The 21,135-nt window shown below is 38.3% G+C and overlaps 1 protein-coding gene across 1 annotated transcript in view; it reads left to right on the top strand.

Annotated features, from left to right (window-relative positions):
- The window catches only part of PCDH15 (protocadherin related 15), a 1,645,434-nt gene that overhangs the window by 1,358,707 nt on the left and 265,592 nt on the right, over positions 1 to 21,135 (top strand). Inside the window, exons 18-19 of the mRNA XM_073878941.1 lie at positions 8,090 to 8,169; positions 16,606 to 16,699. Of these exons, the coding sequence (XP_073735042.1) occupies positions 8,090 to 8,169; positions 16,606 to 16,699 (174 nt within the window). The remainder of the gene's footprint in view (positions 1 to 8,089; positions 8,170 to 16,605; positions 16,700 to 21,135) is intronic.

A 21,135-nucleotide genomic window follows, 5' to 3' on the forward strand; every position in this document is an offset into this window, starting at 1 on the left:
GTAGTCATGGTTGTTTTCATGGGTGAGGACTTCACTCAGCCATTCCTGAAGTCTTTCCCTTGTGTGCTCTATTTTTGCTCATTTTTAAATGCAGGTATCAACTGCAAAAAAATGTATTAAGAGAATAATCTTATTTCAGTATCATACATGGAGTCATTGAGACGTAAACAGGTTTAGTGATTTGCATAGCTAATAAGTGACAACTTTCATCCCCCCCCTTTTTTTTGCTTTAAAGCTCAAGATTTTTAGTTACCAAATTAAATCAGTTCCTTAGACAATACTTTTAATTGGGATAGAATTCTAGAGTTTTCTAAACATCTGTTGCCTCATCTGATTCTACATCAACCGTATAGACTATACATTTCAAGTGTTATTTATCCATTTAATGATTGAGAATATAGGTTCAGCGACAAGAGCCCAGTTCAGGTAGTTAAAACCAAGATAATTCGGACTAGGTTCTCAGTCGTATGATTACCAGCTCTGGGCTATTTTTTATAAGTATAGGCTTAATCACAGTATTCTGAACATTATTTAACTCTTTTTCAGTGTTAATATCACCAATGATCAGAATTTTCTCAAAGGTAGGGACTGTACTACATGACATATCATTCCTGATTCCTAGCGTGAAATAGATTCTTTATAATGGTTGCCCAGTACATTTTTTGGCTTACTGAACACAGGATAATGTGACTTTTAGATTCTAAATTAGATTCTGTATTTATATCAACAAACGGTATGGTGGTATGTGAGGCTTAATGGATCCCTCTGCTTATTGATCCCCATGCTCTTGTTTAAATAGATTTTTCTGTCTTTTTCCCTCAGTACTGTCAGACCATTAGCTGTGTGCTTAGTCCATTCAATTGGCCTGGCTCTATTAACTGCACAATTTTGAAAATCTGGTTTTGATGTGCTGACGTCTGGGAACTAGTACGTAGACTGTGAGGGAGGGCTTGAGAAACCCTTGAACTAATGTGCAAGAGTCTAAGTAGGGGCTTTGTAGGTCTTCAGATCTCCATAGGCCTGGAAACATACACACCCTCTTCAATTTATTTAGAACTGAACAAGAGTCATTTTGTTTAGCTATTTTAGCATTGAAAATGTTGTTTATGAATTGTATTTATTTGGTTTATTACCAAATGTTGAGTGTTGAGAACTGACGGGAGCCAAATATCTCCCCACAGTAATTAGATTACCTTTGGAGATTATTAGCTGCCTCCAATAGGCAGTAGTAACAAGGGCTAGTGTTCTATGTCACAATCTCTTTTCTGACTCAAGTCTGGAAGAAACTGAGACAGACAAACGTGGGGTATGTAAGATGAAGATCAAAGTACATTTTTTTTTTTTACTGTAAATATAGTTGATTGAAGTACAGAACAAACTAGATCACTATACTTTCTTCATTACACTAAACTTACCTTCTTGGCCACAAGAAATACAAAGGCAAGCCCAAATTGTAAATACTAAAGCACATTAGTAACAAAGCAGACAAGTGTTCTGCCTTCATGGAGCTTACATTCTAGTAAGAAAAAGAAAAATTAACAAAATATATGTGAGCGATATAGAATTTTAGGAGGTAATAAATGCTTTGTGAAAATGTAAATGAGGAAAAATTGAGAGGAGTAATGGGGGATGACAATTTGATCAGTGATGATTTTGCTAAGGTGGCATTATCAAAGAATTGACGAAGGTGAGAAAATGAGCCATGTGGGCATGGCTCATCTAGGGCAGAGTACTTCGGGTGCATGTGGAAAGGCCCTGAAGTTCAGACCTGCCTGGTGTGTTTGAGGAACAGTGAAGATACCAGTGTGACAGGAGTAGAACAAGAGAAGAGGGAACCTATAGAAATGAAGTCCCCCAGGACCTGGAGAAGTGTGGAGATAATTATTCTCAGTGGAAGTGAGTACTAATGGAAGAATTTGAATAGAGCAGTGACACGAATAAACTTAAAATTTAAAAGGATCCTACGGATTCTCTACTGAGAATGGTCTGCAGTGAAATGTGAGGAATTGTGCAAATTAGTTAGGGTGCTATTTCAGTAGTCCAGACTAGCCTGGAGTGATATTTCTGGACATAGGGAGAAGTGGTTTCCACTTTTTTCTATTTTGTAGGTAGACACTAGAGGATTTGTTGGTGATTGTGGATTTTGGGAGAGAAGACAAGTGAAGAATGGCTACTAAGTTACAGCCCAAGCAACTGGTAGGATTGAATTTCCATTAGCCAGAACGAAAAGAATGTCAGAGGAGAAATAATTCAATTTTGGACATGTCAAATTTGAAATGTCTTTTGACATCTAATTAAAGCTACTGAGTAGGCAGTTGGGTATGTGTCTGGGGAAGAAGTTTGGACTAGAAAATATCCATCTGGGGTCTTGAGCATTTAAGTACTACTTAGAACTTTGAGATTGGATGAGGTTCTTGAGGGAGTGAAAGTAGAAGACATCCAAAGGCTGAATTTAAAGTGCCAAGGAGGTGAGGAGGATCAGGAATGGGGACCCAGAAGAAATGTCCTGAGGTGGACTTGGGGAAAAAAGGGTGTCAGGGAGAAGGGAGAGATCATTTATTCCTGATGCTACTGAGAGGTCACGTTAAAAACAAACAAAACAAAGAAACAAATGGAAACAAAGACTGTGGACTGATGGGTGATTTTACTAATATGGAATTTACTCGGCGTGTTGAAAAGAGCAGTTTCGGTGTAGTACTCTTGGGAGGGTTGGAAACGTGATCGAGATGGTTCCAAGAGAGAATGAGAACAACGAGAAACAGAGTTAATAGCTGGACAGGATTGAAGGGGTTCAGGTACGCTCCTGTATCATGTGGACATTCTATGTGAGCTGTATTTCCAAGTTTCAGGTATGTTACACTGCATCCTATTTATCAATTTACTTATATTTTTTAGAAAATTGAACAATCTGACTTCTTTACGTAAATGAACTTATTTCCAGAAGGAAATTTTAAATCAGGATCATACATGACAAAACAGCACTTCTTGACATAAAAAAGTCTGCATTATTCATCAAAATAGATTCGTAAACATTAACATTTTGTTAAAGGGCCAGTATTTGACACCAGGAGTGCCCGCAGACACATTTTTGGAAACACTGCTGTGCTGAATTGAAAACCTCCGTTCTTGCTCTCAAGTAGTTTAATAACATAAATCAGAACTCGTTTGCCTAAGTGAGAAAAGAAAAGATCATCTAAATCTGTTGATTTTTATCTATTTTAGAATCCCTCGGGTCAGGTGCTTTGTCTTAATGTCCTGTGAAATGTGCAGAATCATTCTGTGTGCATAAAGTGCAGTCTACCAGATGGTATTTGATGGCTGTATTCGTCTTTAACATGAATGGAATATTAGTTTAGAGAAGATTTGTTTTCTTTTTCAAAATTCCTTTTTTCCAGTGTCTAAGCACCGTGCCTATTGAGATAAATACTTTTGTGTCCTTGGTGCTTCTGACAACTGGGAGACCTGAATTATATGCTGTCAGTTACCTGGTTAAGCAGACTAGAAACAGCAGTGGCCTTGATCTTTTAAAAAGTTACTCCTTGTCCTACTAGCAAACATTACAGGACAATTAGCTTGATTGTAGTTCGTTGTGTTGTTAAACATCTATCAGCAGACCAGGGACTAAATAATTCCATTCCTTGCTAGCCGTCCAAAGTGAGTATCATTCAGTTATTTAACCTGAGGTATTTAACCTCAGGTTGTTTACCTGAGGCCAAGCAAAACAGGAGCTGGTTTTCCATTTGCTCTCTCTTCCTCACTTTCACGAGGCCTGTTTCCATCTCATGGTCTTTTCCTTCCCGGTGCCCTCTGCCAGAATACCGTTCCCCGCAAGACTTGCTCTCTGGCCCCTCACAAATGCATTTGCATTTGCATCACGTTTTCCTGATAGCTTTCCTGATGACCTATATATGACTGCAACCCCCCCCCCCACCAACCTTATGCCCTTCCTAAATTAACTCATATTTTCACGGCACTTATAGAGATCTGAAAACTGTATATTGTCATGAATTATTTTGTTTTGTCTCTGACTGCCCGTACTACAGTGTAAGTTGCACAAAGGCAGAATTCTTGTCTGTGTTGCTCACGGACTTTTGTCTGCATGGAAGCCCCAGGGCCCATTTAACACAGTGCAGATGATTGATAACTATTTGTTGAATCCATGAGTGAATACTGTGTGTGTTACTGTTGTTAGCTTCATTTTGTCATTAGGCCTCTTGCCTAAGAGGAGATGGCACCCGAGGGGGCTGGCTCCGGAGCCCACACCCAGCCAGGCCCCCTAAGATGACGGCTCCTGTACTCTCTCACACCTTGCACAGAGGGCTTGGATTGGACCCGACTGATCAGAAATAAAGGCACAGAATATATATTTGCACAAAGAATGAGAGATTCCTTTCTGTTCTGTTATGGAAAACATTTACACTACTCGCTCTCTTTTTAAGATAAAAGTTACTACTATCTCCAGATTAAAAAAAAAAAAGATGTATTTTCCAATTAAGCCAATTATAGGGAACTCCAATTGGAGTGGTGCCAGAAAGACTCTGAGAACTGAAGTCCTTTGCATTTCCCATTTACTATATGGTTGCTGTGAGGTTTAAATGAGACAAGGCATGCAAGTATAGTTCCTGACACATAGTAAATAGTCAATGAATTCTAACTTAAGGATTCACTGTTCAGTATCATATTTGAATTTCTGCCCAGCATTTAGAGATGGCTAGCTAGACTTATATATAGAAAAAAAAATATTTTTAAATTTTTAAAAGATTTTATTTATTTATTTGAGAGAGAGAGAGAGAGCATGCACAAGCAAGGGGGAGGGGCAGAGGGAAAAACAGACTCCCCGCTGAGCAGGTAGCTCAATGTGGGATTAGATCCCAGGACCCTGAGATCATGACCTGAGCGTAAGGCAGATGCTTAACTGACTGAGCCACCCAAGCACCCCTGGGAAAAAAAAAAAAAAACTTTTTAAAAAATGTTTTTAGAAATGTATTTTAGGTCAGAAATATGCACATGATCATATCTTAATACTCCCAAGAATCATTGCTTTTTCCGATTTTTCCAGTTATTCCTCTTATGTGTTATTTCTTTCTTTAAATAACTCCTCTCCTTGGGCCGCCTGGGTGGCTCCCTCGGTTGAGCATCCAACTCTTGATTTCAGCTCAGGTTGTGCTCTCAGGACTGTGGGATCGAGCCCTGAGTCGGGCTCTGTGCTCAGTGGGGAGTATGTTTGAGATTCTCTCTCTCCTTCACCCTCCACACTTACCCTGTTCGCCCTCTCTCTCTCAAATAAATAAATAAACGTGAAATAGTTTCTCTCCTTAAATACGGACAAGTAGAGATGTAAAGTACTTACACAAGTGCTAACACATGTAATGGATAGATTTCAGAGGTCTGATCCTGATGGCACCATCCCCCGCCTTGCATTGTGGACTGAGAAATGATGGATCCTCCCTAATTACTACACCCTTGGCCACAGATCCCGGAACCAAACACAGAGGACTGAAAGAAACAAAACAATCAAATAAGGATTTCCTTCCAAATCCTGGGTCTTCAAGCTTTCTAATATGGACACAACCTCACATGAGATTGAAGTAGGCAGATTACGGGCTCTCACATTTCTTAAGTATTTAAATGGTCAAACAAAAGGAAGTACTTCAAGGTAACTCAGGGATTGAAAGTAATTAATGTGGGTGAAAAAACTGAAAATCCTCTAGGAATTTTTCTCCCTTGTTATTTTAGTGACATAACAACATAATGACTTAAATAAAATGACTTAGCATTCACAGTGCTTTCATCCCTAAGCAACGATATCAAGTATTAGACTCGATACATTAGAAGAAAGGGGAACATTAATCTGGACTTAACATTATTTACACAAAGCTATCCTGCTTCAGAATCCATTTCTTCTGGCTTTTATGAAAATACAAGACAATAAATTGTCTTTCAGAAAGCAGCAGCAACTACATACCAATGAACAAACAAAAAGAAATTGATAATATCTGTAACAGTATGACAGGTAAAAATGAGTGACTGAAAGAGAAAAACAATGGAAAATCTTTAGTGTGAGCTTTTCAGTGGTAACAAGCAGTCTCTTAAGGACATAAGCAGGCTGGGTCTGAGGACCCAGAGAGGGTCCCACAGGACCAGCCAGGAAGGTCCGTGGCTGCAGGCAGGATGGAAATCTAATGGGAGCCAGCAGCAGGTAAGAGCAAGAGTTTATTGAAGATACAGGTACAGACAGTGTCTGGAAGACACAGAAAGGAAAGCAGAGTCTCATCTTTATTCAGAGTCTGAGGATTTTATTGAGGATTGTGTTGTGGTGTGCATATCCCTCAGGCGTTCGGGAACAGGTGAGAACAAGGGCAGGCGTCCAGGTGTCCTCCCTAAGTCACATTCCCTGGAGCCAAGGGTCTTGGGTTGAGACGTCCAGCATGGGTGGTCTTGATGTGGTTTTAGAATATAGGAGAGGTTCGGTGGGGTGATGTCCGGAGCCCACGACCAAGAAAGAATCCTTGAGATGTCTTTGGTGCAAAATGGTGGTTTTATTAAAGCATGGGGACAGGCCCCGTGGGCAGAAAGAGCTGCTGCTCCGCGGTTGTGAGGGGTGGCTGACGATATACTATGGGTTGGGGAAGGTAAGGAAAAGGGAGGTTTCAAAAGGATTTTTGTACGTTAAGGAAGACTCACGGCATACCTGAGGCCTTGCCATTGTCAAGTTAAGGTTGTTTTGCCCTCTAGCAATGTATTAACATAAAGATAGTTTGGGAGTTTCCTGGAAGAATATCACACATGTCCCACCCAGGAGTGGGGGTGGGGGGAGGTTGCGGGGTGTCAGCTGGTGCTCTGTCCTCGGCTTGCCTTCTGCTCCCTCCTCAGTCTGGAATATACAGGCGATGACCTCATCCAGGCATTCTCGCCCCGCTACTCCTTAGATGTTATATGTTGTGCTAGAGGAGTCCAAAGAAATCATTAATTCCTTGTCCCTTACAGGGAGGACATACTACAACACATGTATGAGGTGGGCACGCAGGTCCAGGAAGAACAGAAGCAGGAAAAGGAGCAAAAAACAGATTTTTATACAATCCTTCAGTTTCCCTGTCTCACTAAATCTAGCATAATTCTGTGTTTCTTCAAAAACTTAACTGTGTCATTATTTGTAGTTCTCTTTTCTCTTTTTGGCGAATACTTGCCTGGCAGAGAACAGAAACATAAGAGGAAAACATCAAGCATCTACTATCAATTCTGTTGAGCCTGTTTAAAAAAATATATTGTGTTTCTTACTCTCTACTCTGAGATTTCTATAATAATGAAATCAAGGCAATTTAAAATTTGAGATTCAGCTAGAAATGGAATGCTCCAAGATATTACCCTAGCTAATTGATTATTTCATTTTATTTTACTACTTGATTTCATTCCGTTGTATTTTAGTGAGTGTGTATCCATCATAATGCAAAAGCATTACTCAAAAGAAATACAATGCAGGCCTGAAAAAGGTGGTCACTTGGCTTAATTAAAAATTTGGCTTTTGGACAGAAATCATGTCAGTCAAACCTCCCAATATTGATTGACTTTTGTTATTGTTAAAGTTCTCATTTGCAAATGAGAAAAAATAATCACACATTTAGTAAGGGAAGCCAGTTTCAAATTCAGGTTTCTGGCTTCAGATTCAGGATTCTTAACCATAAAGCTTCCAGACTTGATATATGCTCAGCAGAAAAAGAAACCAGTGGACTAGACAGTTTCTCTACACTGTAAACATTTATGCAAACAGTAACACATTTGTAAACTAGAGAGATACACTCATGTAAATCAAATACATAAACCTTAAGAGAGCCATTAATCTATTTCTGCCCCAGGTAAGATTATGTACACATTAGGGCGATATTACTCTTATTCATTGTTACTGCTTTCAAATGAGAGGAAATGACAGAAATGCTGGGGTCAGATATGAAATTCTGAATTAGCTCATTTTTTTATCCCTTAAGTGTCCCGTGGCTATTCCACGCTGTTAGTTTCCAGCTCCTATATTCCACTGTATGGACCAGGACCTATATCAATTACTCGATAATCCAATCATGTTTTCTCTCTGAAGGCAACTGATCGAGAGGGAGACCCAATATCATACACCATTGAGAACGGAGATCCTCAACGAGTTTTTAATCTTTCGGAGACGTAAGTTAAAAATGATTTCAAAATTTATTTTTTTGAAGACATTAAACAGTGTACCGGTGGGGGAACAGACTTCTAATCAGTGGTTTTCAGCTGGCTGTAGTTTTCTTTTACTTTTTTTTCCCCTATGAATGCGAATGAGATCAGGGGGTGGGGGATAATTCTGAATTCAGAAATCTCACCCAGGAGACTATGTATTTTAAACATTTTCACTAGGTAAAAATCCACGGAGGTAGAAACATTTTATTTGTAGGCTGGGATTAATTAGATCCCTTTAAAGTTGTCAGTTACTCATAATAACAAGGGCATTTCTACCAAGAGTAATGTGGCACTAAATTGGTCATTCGAAGAGAATTTTGTAAGACAAAGCAATAATTCAAACACATTTAAAGTACCATCGAAGTCTACCCTTCCGTTTTTGAGGAAAGTAGGTGTATTCTGAAAAAGCTAGGACAAAAACATTACCATGGCCCTGCTAAGCCTTGTGGGGCGTATATTGGTGTCGCTCTACTCCCCTCGGGGTGCAGCAGGAGAAAGCCAGGAGGCCCGGAAGGAGACACCACGGTTTGCAGAGGGATCATTGGCTTCCCTTGTCTAAGAGCAAAGTTGCCCTGTTGCTGTCACGTAGGGGTGGTCCTTAGGGAGTCACGCTTGCTACCTCTCTGATTCTTTCTTTGTGTCCACGGGTGGTTTTACTCCCTAAAAGAATGGAAACCTGAACAGGGCCCGTGATCACAAAGTGAGAATTTCCACAGATGAGCCAAGCACTGCTTTCATCTCAGGAACATGGGTGCATCATGCCAAATCAGGGGAACCATGCATGGTCACTGGTCTTGGGAGGAACACCTGTAATTTCACTCTGACTAGGATGTGCCAACCATGAGTGAGTTTGCCGGGAAACAGTAATTCTCAGACTTTTCGATTTCACAGATGAAAAACTTCTATCTAAAAAAATGGAGAGACTTAACTATTTGGAATTCCGCCCCCCCCCCCATAGATACATACAAATCTCAATTAGCTGTAATTTACAATCATCCTGAAAGAAAGAAAATTTTTTAAAGGGACACCTTAACAGGAATCATGACTGTGTGGTACTGGTATAGAAGTACATGTATAGATCGCTAAAATAAAGTTAAGAGTCCAGAAATAACCAGATCATAACATTTATGGTCAATCAATTTCCCCCCCAAGGAAGGCCAAGACAATCCAACCAGGAAAGAATAACCTTTACAGTAAATGAAATCTGGGGCCGCATGCAAAAGAATGAAGTTGGATCTTTACCTCACACCATTAGCAAAAATTAACTCAAAGTGGATCATGGACCTAAATATTAGAGATAAAAGCATTTAACTCTTTAAAGAAAATACAGAAGTAAATCTTCATGATTGGAATTAGGCAGTGCTCTCCTAGATACGACATAAAAACCACAAGTGCTTAATAAGAAGACAGATAAGTTGGACTTCATCAAAATTTGAAAAATATATGCTTCAAAAGTCAGTACCAAGAAAGTGAAGACCACCCCCAGCCTGAGAGAAAATATTTTAAACAATGTAGATGATAAAGGACGTAAGTATATCTAGAATACACAAAGAACTATTATAACCCCAAAATAAACAGAGAAATAACCCAAATAAAAGTGGACAGGAATTTGACTAGACATTTCTCCCAAGAAGCTATATGAATGGCCAACAGTGTGTGGAGTTTCACTTGTGATCACTAGTCATTAGGGAAATGCAGATGAAAATCACCAGATACTGCTTCTCACCTGTGTAGAATGTCCAGAATGAGAAAAGGAAGGACATAAGAAGTATGGGTGAGATTTCAGAGTCCTCCTATATTTCTGGAGGGGAAGTAAAGTCAGTGTGTACTTTGGAGAACAATGTGTCATTTCTTCTAAATGTGAAACACAGAGTTACCGTATAATCCAGTAATTCTACCCATATCTACTCAAGAAATGAAAACATGGGTCCACATGAAAAGTTGTACAGGAATGTACACGGCAGAATTATTTACAATAGCAAAATGTGGAAACTGGAATGTCCATCTAAAGATGAACAAGGAACAGAAAGTGTATTCGTACAATTACTTTGTCAATAAAGGAGAACCTAGTGTCGACACCTGCTACAGCATAGCTGAACCTTAGCAACATTATGCTCAGTGGAAGGTCATTCACAAAGGACAGCACATGGTATGATCCCATTTGTACGAAATGTCCAGAATAGGCAAATCCATAGAGATAAAAAAAAAAAATAGATTAGTGGTTGCCTGGGGCTGGGGGTTGGGGATGGGAAAGAACAGGGAGAGACTGCCAGTGGGTGATGCTAATAGTGAAGAGCATGTTCCAGATCTGATTATGGTGATGGTTGGACAACTCTGCAAATATACCAACATTCACTGAATCGTACCCTCTAAGTGGGTGAGTATGAGCATATGCGAGTTATACATTAATAAAGCTGTTTTTAAAAAAGACAATAGTGAGCCTTTCCCCGCCTGAGCGAGCAGGAAGCCCAGCCCTTACTCTCTGCAAAGGATTTCCACTCCTGTGTTTATCTGCTTTTCCCCTGAGGCTGAAAAGATTTTTCAACTGAGGGCTGGGAAAGCTGATGAGCCGCCAATTTTACCGAAGAAATTCTCCCTCTGTGCTCCTACCCTAGCAAGTGTGTCTTTCCTATTTCTCTCCTCTCTGCCTTTGAAACCAACGAGACACCGTTAGGTCCCAGAGATTCTTGCAGGTGTGAAAGATGCTGACGCGGCATCCTCCTTGTCTATTCTGACCACAGTTGCTAATACCACAGCTCCTACATCAACTCCTTAAGTGGAGAATGCTTCCAGGACAGCTAGAGGAGGGCACGTCCTTGTGAGGATTGCATGATCTCTTTTGATGACCATTCTTGATTCAGGTTCCAGCACGCGAGGTCCATTGCTTTCTATGCTATGGTCATTTTACGGCAGCCACTTCATTGCTGTTGCTGTCAATATAGTCGCCGGCTATCCTAGGCCATTACCACACATTTGAAGTGGGGAAAAATTGAAATTTTAATCCCTTCTCTCTCTGAAACTTCTGGGCTGCCTGCGCAAATTTGTGCTACTGTTTCTATTTAAGAGAACTCTTTTAGAGAATTACAGAAAAGAAAGAATGGTCTACCTTATCGGACACTATAATGTATACAAATAATGTTTCTGGTTACACTTTCCTTCTTAGAACAATAAAAAAGTACATGTTCATTGCTTACTTTAAATATTATATTAATTTGTGCTATGATACAAATTTTAGCAATAATCATCATTACAAAACCATTAGTCTACCTTGTTTTATTGAAATAAAACTAGGCCAAAAGTTTTCATAAATCCTTAAAAAAAATTGGCAGTAATAAAGAATCATTTCAATGCTAGTTTGGATTTGCAAAATGTTGGCTTGTTATCTGATATTAATGTATCAGATGAGTCATAGAGCCACAAAAGTAACCCACTCTTTAAAGAAAAGGCCTTGTTCCTAAAAATCACAAGCGTTTGTCATGAAAATTATTCCATATCACCTGTTAAATGGCCAGATCTGTGTGGTTGTGTAATGCACTGCATTATTTTAACAACTTTTCATAATGTCTTTGTTGATTGTTGCATGATACAGTACATTCATCAAATAGCCACAGATCAGTAAACATTTAAACAAAATGCAAACAACACTTCCTTTCTAAGGTGGTGGCCAAATATTGACATTTTTTTTGTTGCAGGAGAGTGAGGAATTCCTCTGAATGGAATTGTATACAGGGGATGTGATATAACGCTGAAAGGCTCAAATGCTGAACAGAAGAACCTCAAAGAGTTAGATCTGCCCCTTGTTAGAATTTTATTTGAAAAATTTTCTTTTTATCCTCACTGGCATTTTAATTTTTTTTCTACATGACTAAGTTCAGTCTGACCCTAAATTTAAAGCTTATTAGGTTTCTCACATCAGTGTGCATTACACTGAAGATTACATAACATAGAAGAAAATGATACGCGTTTTCTGTTCTGTCACCCCTACTTTCCAAATCCATATTCAGATGGAACTACTTTCTCACGCCCTTACCACCTCAGCTCCTGCCACGGTCCTCTTTTCTGAACCTCTGCCAATATGCCCACCTCCCTCTGTGCGTCTGCGTTTGCTAACCGCTAATCACTATTTAACAGGGAACACCACATCCGACTTGAAGCAATCACACATTTTCAAGTATACTCTAGCCTCTCTAAATAGCATCATGAGGCTTGAAACATGGTGCCCACGGGCAACACGATAAATGTCTCAGACTCAGACACTTGTAAGTGTAAATGGTATTAAATCGCAGCCAGTGGAATATATTGACAACGTTTCAAGGAAGCCTAGGATACAAAGCATGAAATCTGTGATATAATTTCTGTCAGTGATGTGGCTGCTACAGTATTTCCTAATCGACAGTGCAATTTGGGAAAGCGGCTACAGGTTTTAAATGCTAGCAGATTGGTTTGTGTGGACGTAGACAACCTCCTCTACGTTTCAATTGCATGGCTTCAACAACTTTTGAACACCCCTTTCATGGTTAAGCAAAGCAACTCATTGTCTCAGAAAGCTTGATTTTGTCCAGCACCATACATTTCAGAAATACAGCCTTCGAGTTTGGTGAGGGATTTCTGTGTAATCTAATTAATATAAAGGAAGTGAAATTCACATAGCATACAATTAACCATTTCAAAACAATTCAATGGCATTTAGCAGACTCAGGGTTGTTCAACAACCCTTTGTCTCTAGTTCCAGAATATCTTTATCACTCCAAAAGAAAGCCCAACCCAAAAAGCAGCTGCTCCCTATCCGCCCCTCCCCTTGCCCCTGGCAACCACCAATTTATGTTCAGCCTCTGTGGATTGATCTATTCTGGGTATTTCAAATAAATGGAAGAATATAACATACGACCTTTTGTGTCTGGCTTTTTTCACTTAGCCTAATGTTTTGAAGCTCAACCAGGTGGAAGCATACATCAGTACTTCATTCCTTTTCATACATGCGTAATATCTCATTGTTTGTATATACAATTTGTTTATCCATTCATCCATGCATGGACATTTGGGCTGGTTTTCTATGCCTTGGCTATTGTGAATACTGCTACTGTGGACACATATGTATGTGCATTTAAGAATCTGATTTCAATTCTTTTGAGTATATTTCCAGGATTGGAATTGCTGGGCCATATTGTAATTTTATGTTTACTTTCTGAAGAACTGCCAAACTGTTTGGACAAGACCATTTTCTATTCCCACCACCACTGTATAAGGGTTCCAATTCCTTTATATCTTTGTCAACATGTTACTTCCCCATTTGTCTTGTTTTGTTAATTATATCCATCCTAGTGGGTGTGAAGTGGTATTTCACTGTAGTTTTGATTTCCATTTCCCTGACGAGTATCTTTTCATGTACTTGTTTGTCGTGTTTGTACCTTCTTTGGAGAAAAATCTTGTTCAAGTCCTTTGACTAATTTTTAATCGGGTCATTTGTACTTTTGTTGTTGAGTTTTAAGAGTCTCCTATACATTTGGGGAGCCAGATTCTTATCAGATATATGAATTGCAAGTATTTTCTCTCATTTTCTAGGGTTTTTTTTTTCCACTTTATTTATGATGGCAAAAATTCTTGATTTTGGTGAAGTCCAGTATACCTATTTTTTTCTTTTGCTGCTCATGCCCTTACTGTCCCATTTAAAATCCGTTGTTGAATCTAAGATCATGAAGATTTATCCTCAAGTTTTTGTCTAAGTTTCATGGTTTCAGTACTTTAGTTAGATTGTTGATCCATTTTGACCTAATTTCTGTTTATGGTGTAATAAAATCGCCCATCGCCCAACTTCATTCTTTCACGTGGAGATCTCCAATTGCCCCAGCACCCTTTGAGGAGACAATCCTTTCCCTACTGAATGATCTTGGCATCCTTGTTGAAAATCAGTCAGCCACAGACATATGGGCTTATCTCTGGACTCTCAATTCTGTTCCATCCCCAAGTATACACGGGTGCTTTTAAGTGCCCCAGTTTCCCAAGAAACTCTCTGCCCATCTTTCCTCCCAGGCACCCAACGCTCTCTTGTATGCCTCAGCTGTAATCTTCGCCTCAGGTGACTGCAGGTTGTTGCCTGCCTTACAGAGTCTTCCAGAAAAACCCACTGCTTTTCTGCCTCCAGTGAGCTCTGAGTTAGGCAAAATAAAGACGAGCAGCATGCATTGTTCCTTCAGGCAGCCTCCAGAATGGCAAACACAAGTCTTTGTGAATCAGGGTAGTTCTGTTCCCTCCAGAAACGGGTAACAGAGTGTCACACTGGGGATGCTGACAGCCATCTTCAAGACCACTGATGTCACTCCTGTGAGATAGGCTTTCAGTCATGTAAAATTTAAGTAGCACCATTGTTGATGTTTTAACAGAAACGATTCTTACATATTTTGATTATGGGAACTTAGAAGATTTCCTGCATTCCTCAATGCAGCCCGGTGTATCCTGGTCTATAGCTTCTAGCCAGCTGGTAGGAAGACTCATATTTGCTAGTTATTTCCGGAATTTCAGGAAAGCATGCTTGTGTGTACCCACCAACTGGTCTATAAATACCCCAAAAAATAGTACCTATTCTTTGTCTCCTTCTCCATCTCCCAAATATCCTATCTCATTGGCACGCATCATCTCAAGCAAAGAGCTGTCTCCATGATAATCACCAGACTGTTAAAAATTAGCTGTTTATGTATAATATGGCTCTGAATGGGAATACTATATATATTTCAAGAGATTTTCTAATTTAATGTATAAAGAAGAATATAGAGATTTGAACCTTAAACTGAGGGGGAAAAATGGAAAGCAATAACTCAGTTTTCTTTTTTTCTTTCATTGTACTATGGCTGGGTTTTCAGGTCTCCCATTTCTTAAGTAGTTTGTGAATAAGTCTCTGAAGAAATACATGTCTTAGTTTTCTCTTAAAGTCATTTTAGAATGAGATTATCTGAACCATCTGCAGTGTGGGAAGTTACTCCAAAAGCCATTGTTATGAACTACTCTGGGAATTGGTTTTCAGTTATTTTGACAGAACATTTAAAAATGTACAAGTCGTAGAGTTTTCCATAGTTCTACCATACATTTAGAACTTTTCAGTCTATATGATCAACAACAACATGGTAAAACAGAGTAACTGGGACTCTGACTTTGATTCGTTGCTGTTGAGTCTCTTTACCCAACTACCATGTGTGATGTGAATGACTTAAATTCTACTGTAATGATACAAGCACTTGTATTAAAATGTGAAAGCCTTCTATCAATCAAAAAAGATTGTTTCATGCTTGAATAAATGTTTTAATGTTTTATTATATCAATATAACTTGTCCACTACAATAGATGTTTTTTAGGACTTTATTAAAATGTCATGTAGGATATCAGATGGTAATATCTCAGACGTAAATGTGGAACTTGTTTTAGAGAGCATTATGAGTGACAAAACTGTCATAAAACAAATTACATTGCAGAAAAAAAGACATAAATACTTGGAGGCATTTATTTTAAACAGTGAAAGGGCATGAAGTAGTATAAAATATTCAAATTATGAGAATTTGTCCAAAGGCTGTTCATCTCCCATTATACATAATAAATAAAATTAGGAAACATCTAAATTTCAAAAGAATAACAAAACGATAAAATTGTTAGTGTATCTGACAAAAGTTTGTTTTCATAAATTATAAAATGAGAGAGTGAATGCTCATGAAATTATGTTTTCTTAAATGGGATGTAAAACACACTGTCTGCTTCCTCTTTGGAAAATGATATAATATATTCAGATATGATTATTATAGAGCATAAAAATAAATGTTACAAAAATAATCACAATATCTGTGAGGATTTTAATATTCCACTGTATATTTTTGAATTTTATACAATGAGCCTCAGTTGTTTTGAAATTAAGTAAGAAGAAAAAAATAGATGTTAATTGTTAGTGTTTGTCAAAGATGAGATTCAGATGTTTGCATTTCCAGCATGGCTACCTATGTGACAATGAATGGAAATAACAATATATATTAGTTCTAAGAAACCATTCCTTGATTCAAAGGATTATGAAACTGCTAAAGATTAATGGAGTCTTCCAACTTTGACATAATCATAAACAAGATAGATATCTCTCTTTCCGGAATGAATTAAGCACAGTTTTATTTTTCTCCTGGAGGCTGGAGAATCAGTTCGGTTATCTCCTTCAGTTTGGCAGTTTTTCATTGTTGCTAAGAAGCTCAACAGCCTTAAAAGCTTTTTTCAATTTTCAACATGAATCTGAGAATCACGCATCTTAAATATTCAGGCTACATTTGCTGAAAGGGAAAAAACAGTGGAAAGTAGTTTCCGATGGGAGAAAGGCTCCCTGTGACTTAAAATCTTTGTGTGTCTTATCTGTTTGTTTTTTTTCTCTGTCACTAGTACTGGGATTCTAACCTTAGGGAAAGCCCTGGACAGGGAGAGCACTGATCGCTACATTCTGATCGTCACTGCTTCGGACGGCAGGCCAGATGGGGTGAGTACTCAGCCTGGGGACACTGGGTGGTAAGAACAGAGCCTGGTAGTCTGATGCTCTGAAACACTGTATCATAATCATGAGTCCGGGAATTCGTCTCTTCTCACCCAGAGCAGCTCCTTAATACTTGGAGAAGTACTCTTTTAATAGTTGAACCTATATTCTGAATCTGTCAGGGTGGTGGAACTTTTTGACTTGACAGAATACATACTTGGGATTGGCATTCTTACCCAGCTTATTGGGAAAATGAAATCTAATGGTCTAAAACGCATTCCATGGTGATCATCATCGGCACAACACTCTGAGATGTCTCCTGGCAGTTTTGATTCTGTTGGAACCCGTTCCCTTTAATGTCACTTTGTCGGGGGGCAGGGTGTGGATAGATGTCTTGAAGCACTTAGGTAACCAAGTTGATTGATTCCACAAGTTGTAAGCAGCATTCAGGATCCTGACTAATCCTTGGTGATGGAAGTGGTTTAAATGGGTCCATAATTCCAGAGAGGATAAATGTTATTTTCTCTGCACCTAAAAATCAGTTTTAAGAATAAAGAAATCGTTTAGTTATTCTGGAGTGTTTTAAAATCATTTGTATTCTTTAAACTAACATGCTTACGACCACTGCTATTCTAATTTTTTAACAATTTAACATTTCAAATTTTGGTAACAGGTACTTAGACTGTTTTTTGTTGTTTTTGTTTTGTTTTGTTTTTTTACCATTTATATGAGGCAAAGTAGTTTTTTTCTTTAGGCAAATGCTTATGGACCAACTCACTGTTCTCTGGAAATAATTTCAAATTCAGTTTAGGACTCTAGGCAAGGTTCACCCAATTAAAATAGTAATATGGCCCCACGTGACTTGAAATGACTTGTTTGATGTGTATGATAGATTCACTGGGGGTGTATATTTGAGGAGGATTGATGAGAAAATCTTACCATGATAAAAACATATAAACTGAGGCTCTTGGGTGGCTCAGTTCGTTAAGCATCAGCCTTCAGCTCAGGTCATGCTCCCAGGGTCCTGGGATGGAGCCCCGTGTTGGGCTCCCTGCTCAGTTGGGAGTCTGCTTCTCCCTCTCTCTCTCCCCCTACTCATGCTCTCTCTCTCTCTCTCTCAAATAAATAAATAAAATCTTAAAAAACAAAACAAAGCATATAAACTTGCTACCCGGACACTTTTATTACTTTAACTAAAAGTTAGAAAAATAGATAAAGATAATTAATTAAATTTGATAAATCTGCCCATAATAAGCCATTTACCATTGCTCAAACATTAGGTAAAACAGTTACATGTAGAAAATAAAATATACAGAACAATCTGAGTAAATAGTGGGGCCAGTAGAAGGTACTTAGATGTGTGAAGAAAAATAAAACTCAGATTGATTTTATATATGCAGCATCTTTGATTAAGAGTGCGCCTGTGTTAGATCTATGTAAGGAAGTTGATGTGGCTCTGAAGAAGAAAATGAAAGAATCTGACATGTTGAAGATTAACTGGCAACTTGTCTAGAAGATAATGAGGGGGGACCTGAGGAGGAGAAGGCATTATTCAGTATGGAGGAAGGAGAGTCATTAGTGTAAAATAAATGAGTAGAAGTAAAATAAATGAGTGGCATTCAGGTCAGTCATTAGGGTAGAAAAAAAATCATTAGGATTAAAAAAAATGCACAGCTTTGGAAGATGTCACATTACAAATCAGATATCAGTGACAGTGATATAGGTAGGACCTTTAAATCTGGCCCTAACAATAATTTCTTAGACAAGAGAACAGATGGGAAAAAATAGTATATTAAGATATCTGACGTAGGGGCACCTGGGTGGCTCAGTCGGTTAAGTATCTGTCTTTGGCTCAGGTCATGATCCCAGGGTCCTGGGATAGAGCCCCGCATTGGGCTCCCTCCTCAATGGGAAGCCTGCTTCTCCCTCTGCCTCTGCCTCTCTCTCTCTCTCTCTGTCTCTCATGAATAAATAAAATCTTTAAAAAATCAAATAAAATAAAAAGAATACAAACATAAATATTTTACACAGTGAATGTCTAAATGACTGTTTAAAGTTGATAGCAAGATTTATAAAGTTATAGGTATCTTATTCAACTTTGCCAAGGCAATCAATAAAGAACTGGAAAATTTTGCATGTCTCAAAAATAGGAAGGATGAAGAAAGAAGTATCATGAAGAAGTAAATCCTCATTTTGTATAGTAGGGAGTAGAGTTTGGCAAAAGCAAATAAAGAAAGAAATGGGGACATAAGCATATTATTTAGGGTTTTGGAAGTAACAACCAGAAGTAAAGACAGACATGGTTAAAAGCAGTAACCTCTGAGGAGCGGATAGTTGGTGTGGAAATTGGGGACAATCCTGGTGCTTCTCATTATCACACCCACGGTGTCTTGTAATTCAAATGGATGTGTGAATGTGTTGTTCTTTTTTAAAAATATCATGTCCATTGAGATGACTTCTTGTTGGTATGGACATTCTTGAGCATTTATAGTTTATAACTTCAGTTGAGGGCACCTGGGTGGCTTAGTCGTTAAGCATCTGACTTCGGCTCAGGTCATGATCCCAGGGTCCTGGGACTAAGCCCCACGTCGGGCTCCCTGCTCCGAGGGAAGTCTGCTTCTCCCTCTCCCACTCCCCCTGCTTGTGTTCCTTCTCTCACTGTGTCTCCCTCTGTCAAATAAATAAATAAAATCTTAAAAAAAAAAAAAGATATCTGACATAATCTCAATCTACTAATTATGGGTTTGCCTACATCCAAAACAGAATAAATTCTGGGTTAATTTCTTCTAGAGCATTTTTTTTTCCAGTTACTTACTTGGGTATCTCAGTCCCCTTGGCCAGGGGTCACTTAGCATTTCTCGTCCCCGCCCCCCACCACAACAGCCCCCCTGTTTTCATTCCTAGGATCAGTAAGGTCTCATTCAGCTTTAAAATTCTGACCCTCTTAAGTAAATGTGTTTTATTTTCGAAATTTGTATTGAGAATATCAGTAGAGAAAGGAAGATTTAGGTTTCAAATAAAAGCTTCTTTAGCTAATTCCATTATTTACATAATTTTAGGGATGAACTTCTATGTGGGCACATATTGTGGGTTCCTGAAGGAGAAAGTGATAACACAATCACTACAGTGTTGTGTTGTGATGTGCTTTTCTTATCTACACATTTAAACTTATGTCCTTTGTAGAGTTAGGGTAAAATTAACCTTTTAACCCTAATGATTATGGTTTTGAAGAAAGATATTTAATGAACACAGACCCCAGGTCTATGTATTCTTCTTAAATCAAAATTATTACCAGCAATTTGTGTGAAACAGATTGCGAAGATATAATTTGATAATTTCATCATGGAAAACCACCTCCTCTACCACCCCCAAAATATGTTTAAGGGAAAAGAGAGCTAATGTTCTATTGCTCATTGCTAATGTTTTGTAGACAAAGTTGAAAGAATGTTATTGATGTTCTTGGGTTTTTTTCCATTCTCTAAATCAACTTTGTCAATAGTAGCTGAAAAAACCTATACAAGTTAAATATCTCATTGTTATAAATATTTAGATTTCTTCAGCTATCATGAATACAAATAAACTCATACTTTCTAGAATTAAATAGTTATTTACACTTACTTGGAATTCTTTGCAAATCTATAAAGTTGAAAATTCCTTAAGAAAGCTTCCACCATGTTTTATTCCAATATTTTCACATTTTAGCTGAAAAGACTTCGAAATTTTTGTATATCATATATTTTTTATAAGCAGCTACATTTTACCTTATAATAATAGCATCTAGGATAGCTCCCAAATGCATTTTTTGAAGGAATATACATGCAACTTCTTTTCAGAAGCTTCTTTGTAACATTATTTACTTCTAAGCTAAACTAAGTCCAACCAACCTGAACTAAAAATACATTTTATTGGAAAATGTTATTGGAAAATCTGGGCAAACCTTATTATGTTTATGGATATAATTTGATCGACAGGGAGGAAGAAGTTTTCCTCGACCCTCTTAAGGTCCCTGGCTGGGTCTGAAAATTAAAGATTAAGAGGAGAAAGCATACAAATTTATGTAAGTTTCACATGATGTTTTAGCCCCCCATAAGGAAATGAAGACCCAAAGAATTGGCAAAACCCACTTGCTTTCGAAGTAGGGGACAGGGAGAGAGGCAGGTGTGGGAAGGCAACTAAACTCTGTTGGGAGGTTAAGGGAGGGGTGAATTATTTTAACAAGGTCTGCTTGTATAGAATTCTCTGTCTCAGCCTCTTGTGCTTGTTGATAATAAAAATGTTTCCTTCTGATACAGGGAGTCCATCTTTCACATGGGAATGTAATATGCTTTTACGCTTTTATGAAAAAGAAGGAAAGACTGAGTGTTTTTCCTGTATTTGCTGTTTTTTCAAGTGCCTTTCATTCAAAGGAGTCAATTTAGCCAAGTGGCATATTTTGCAGTGAT

This window comes from Callorhinus ursinus, unplaced genomic scaffold (assembly GCF_003265705.2).
Source record: "Callorhinus ursinus isolate GAN/ISIS: 27379988/994484 unplaced genomic scaffold, GSC_fseal_2.0 scaffold32, whole genome shotgun sequence".
Classification (NCBI taxonomy): domain Eukaryota; kingdom Metazoa; phylum Chordata; class Mammalia; order Carnivora; family Otariidae; genus Callorhinus; species Callorhinus ursinus.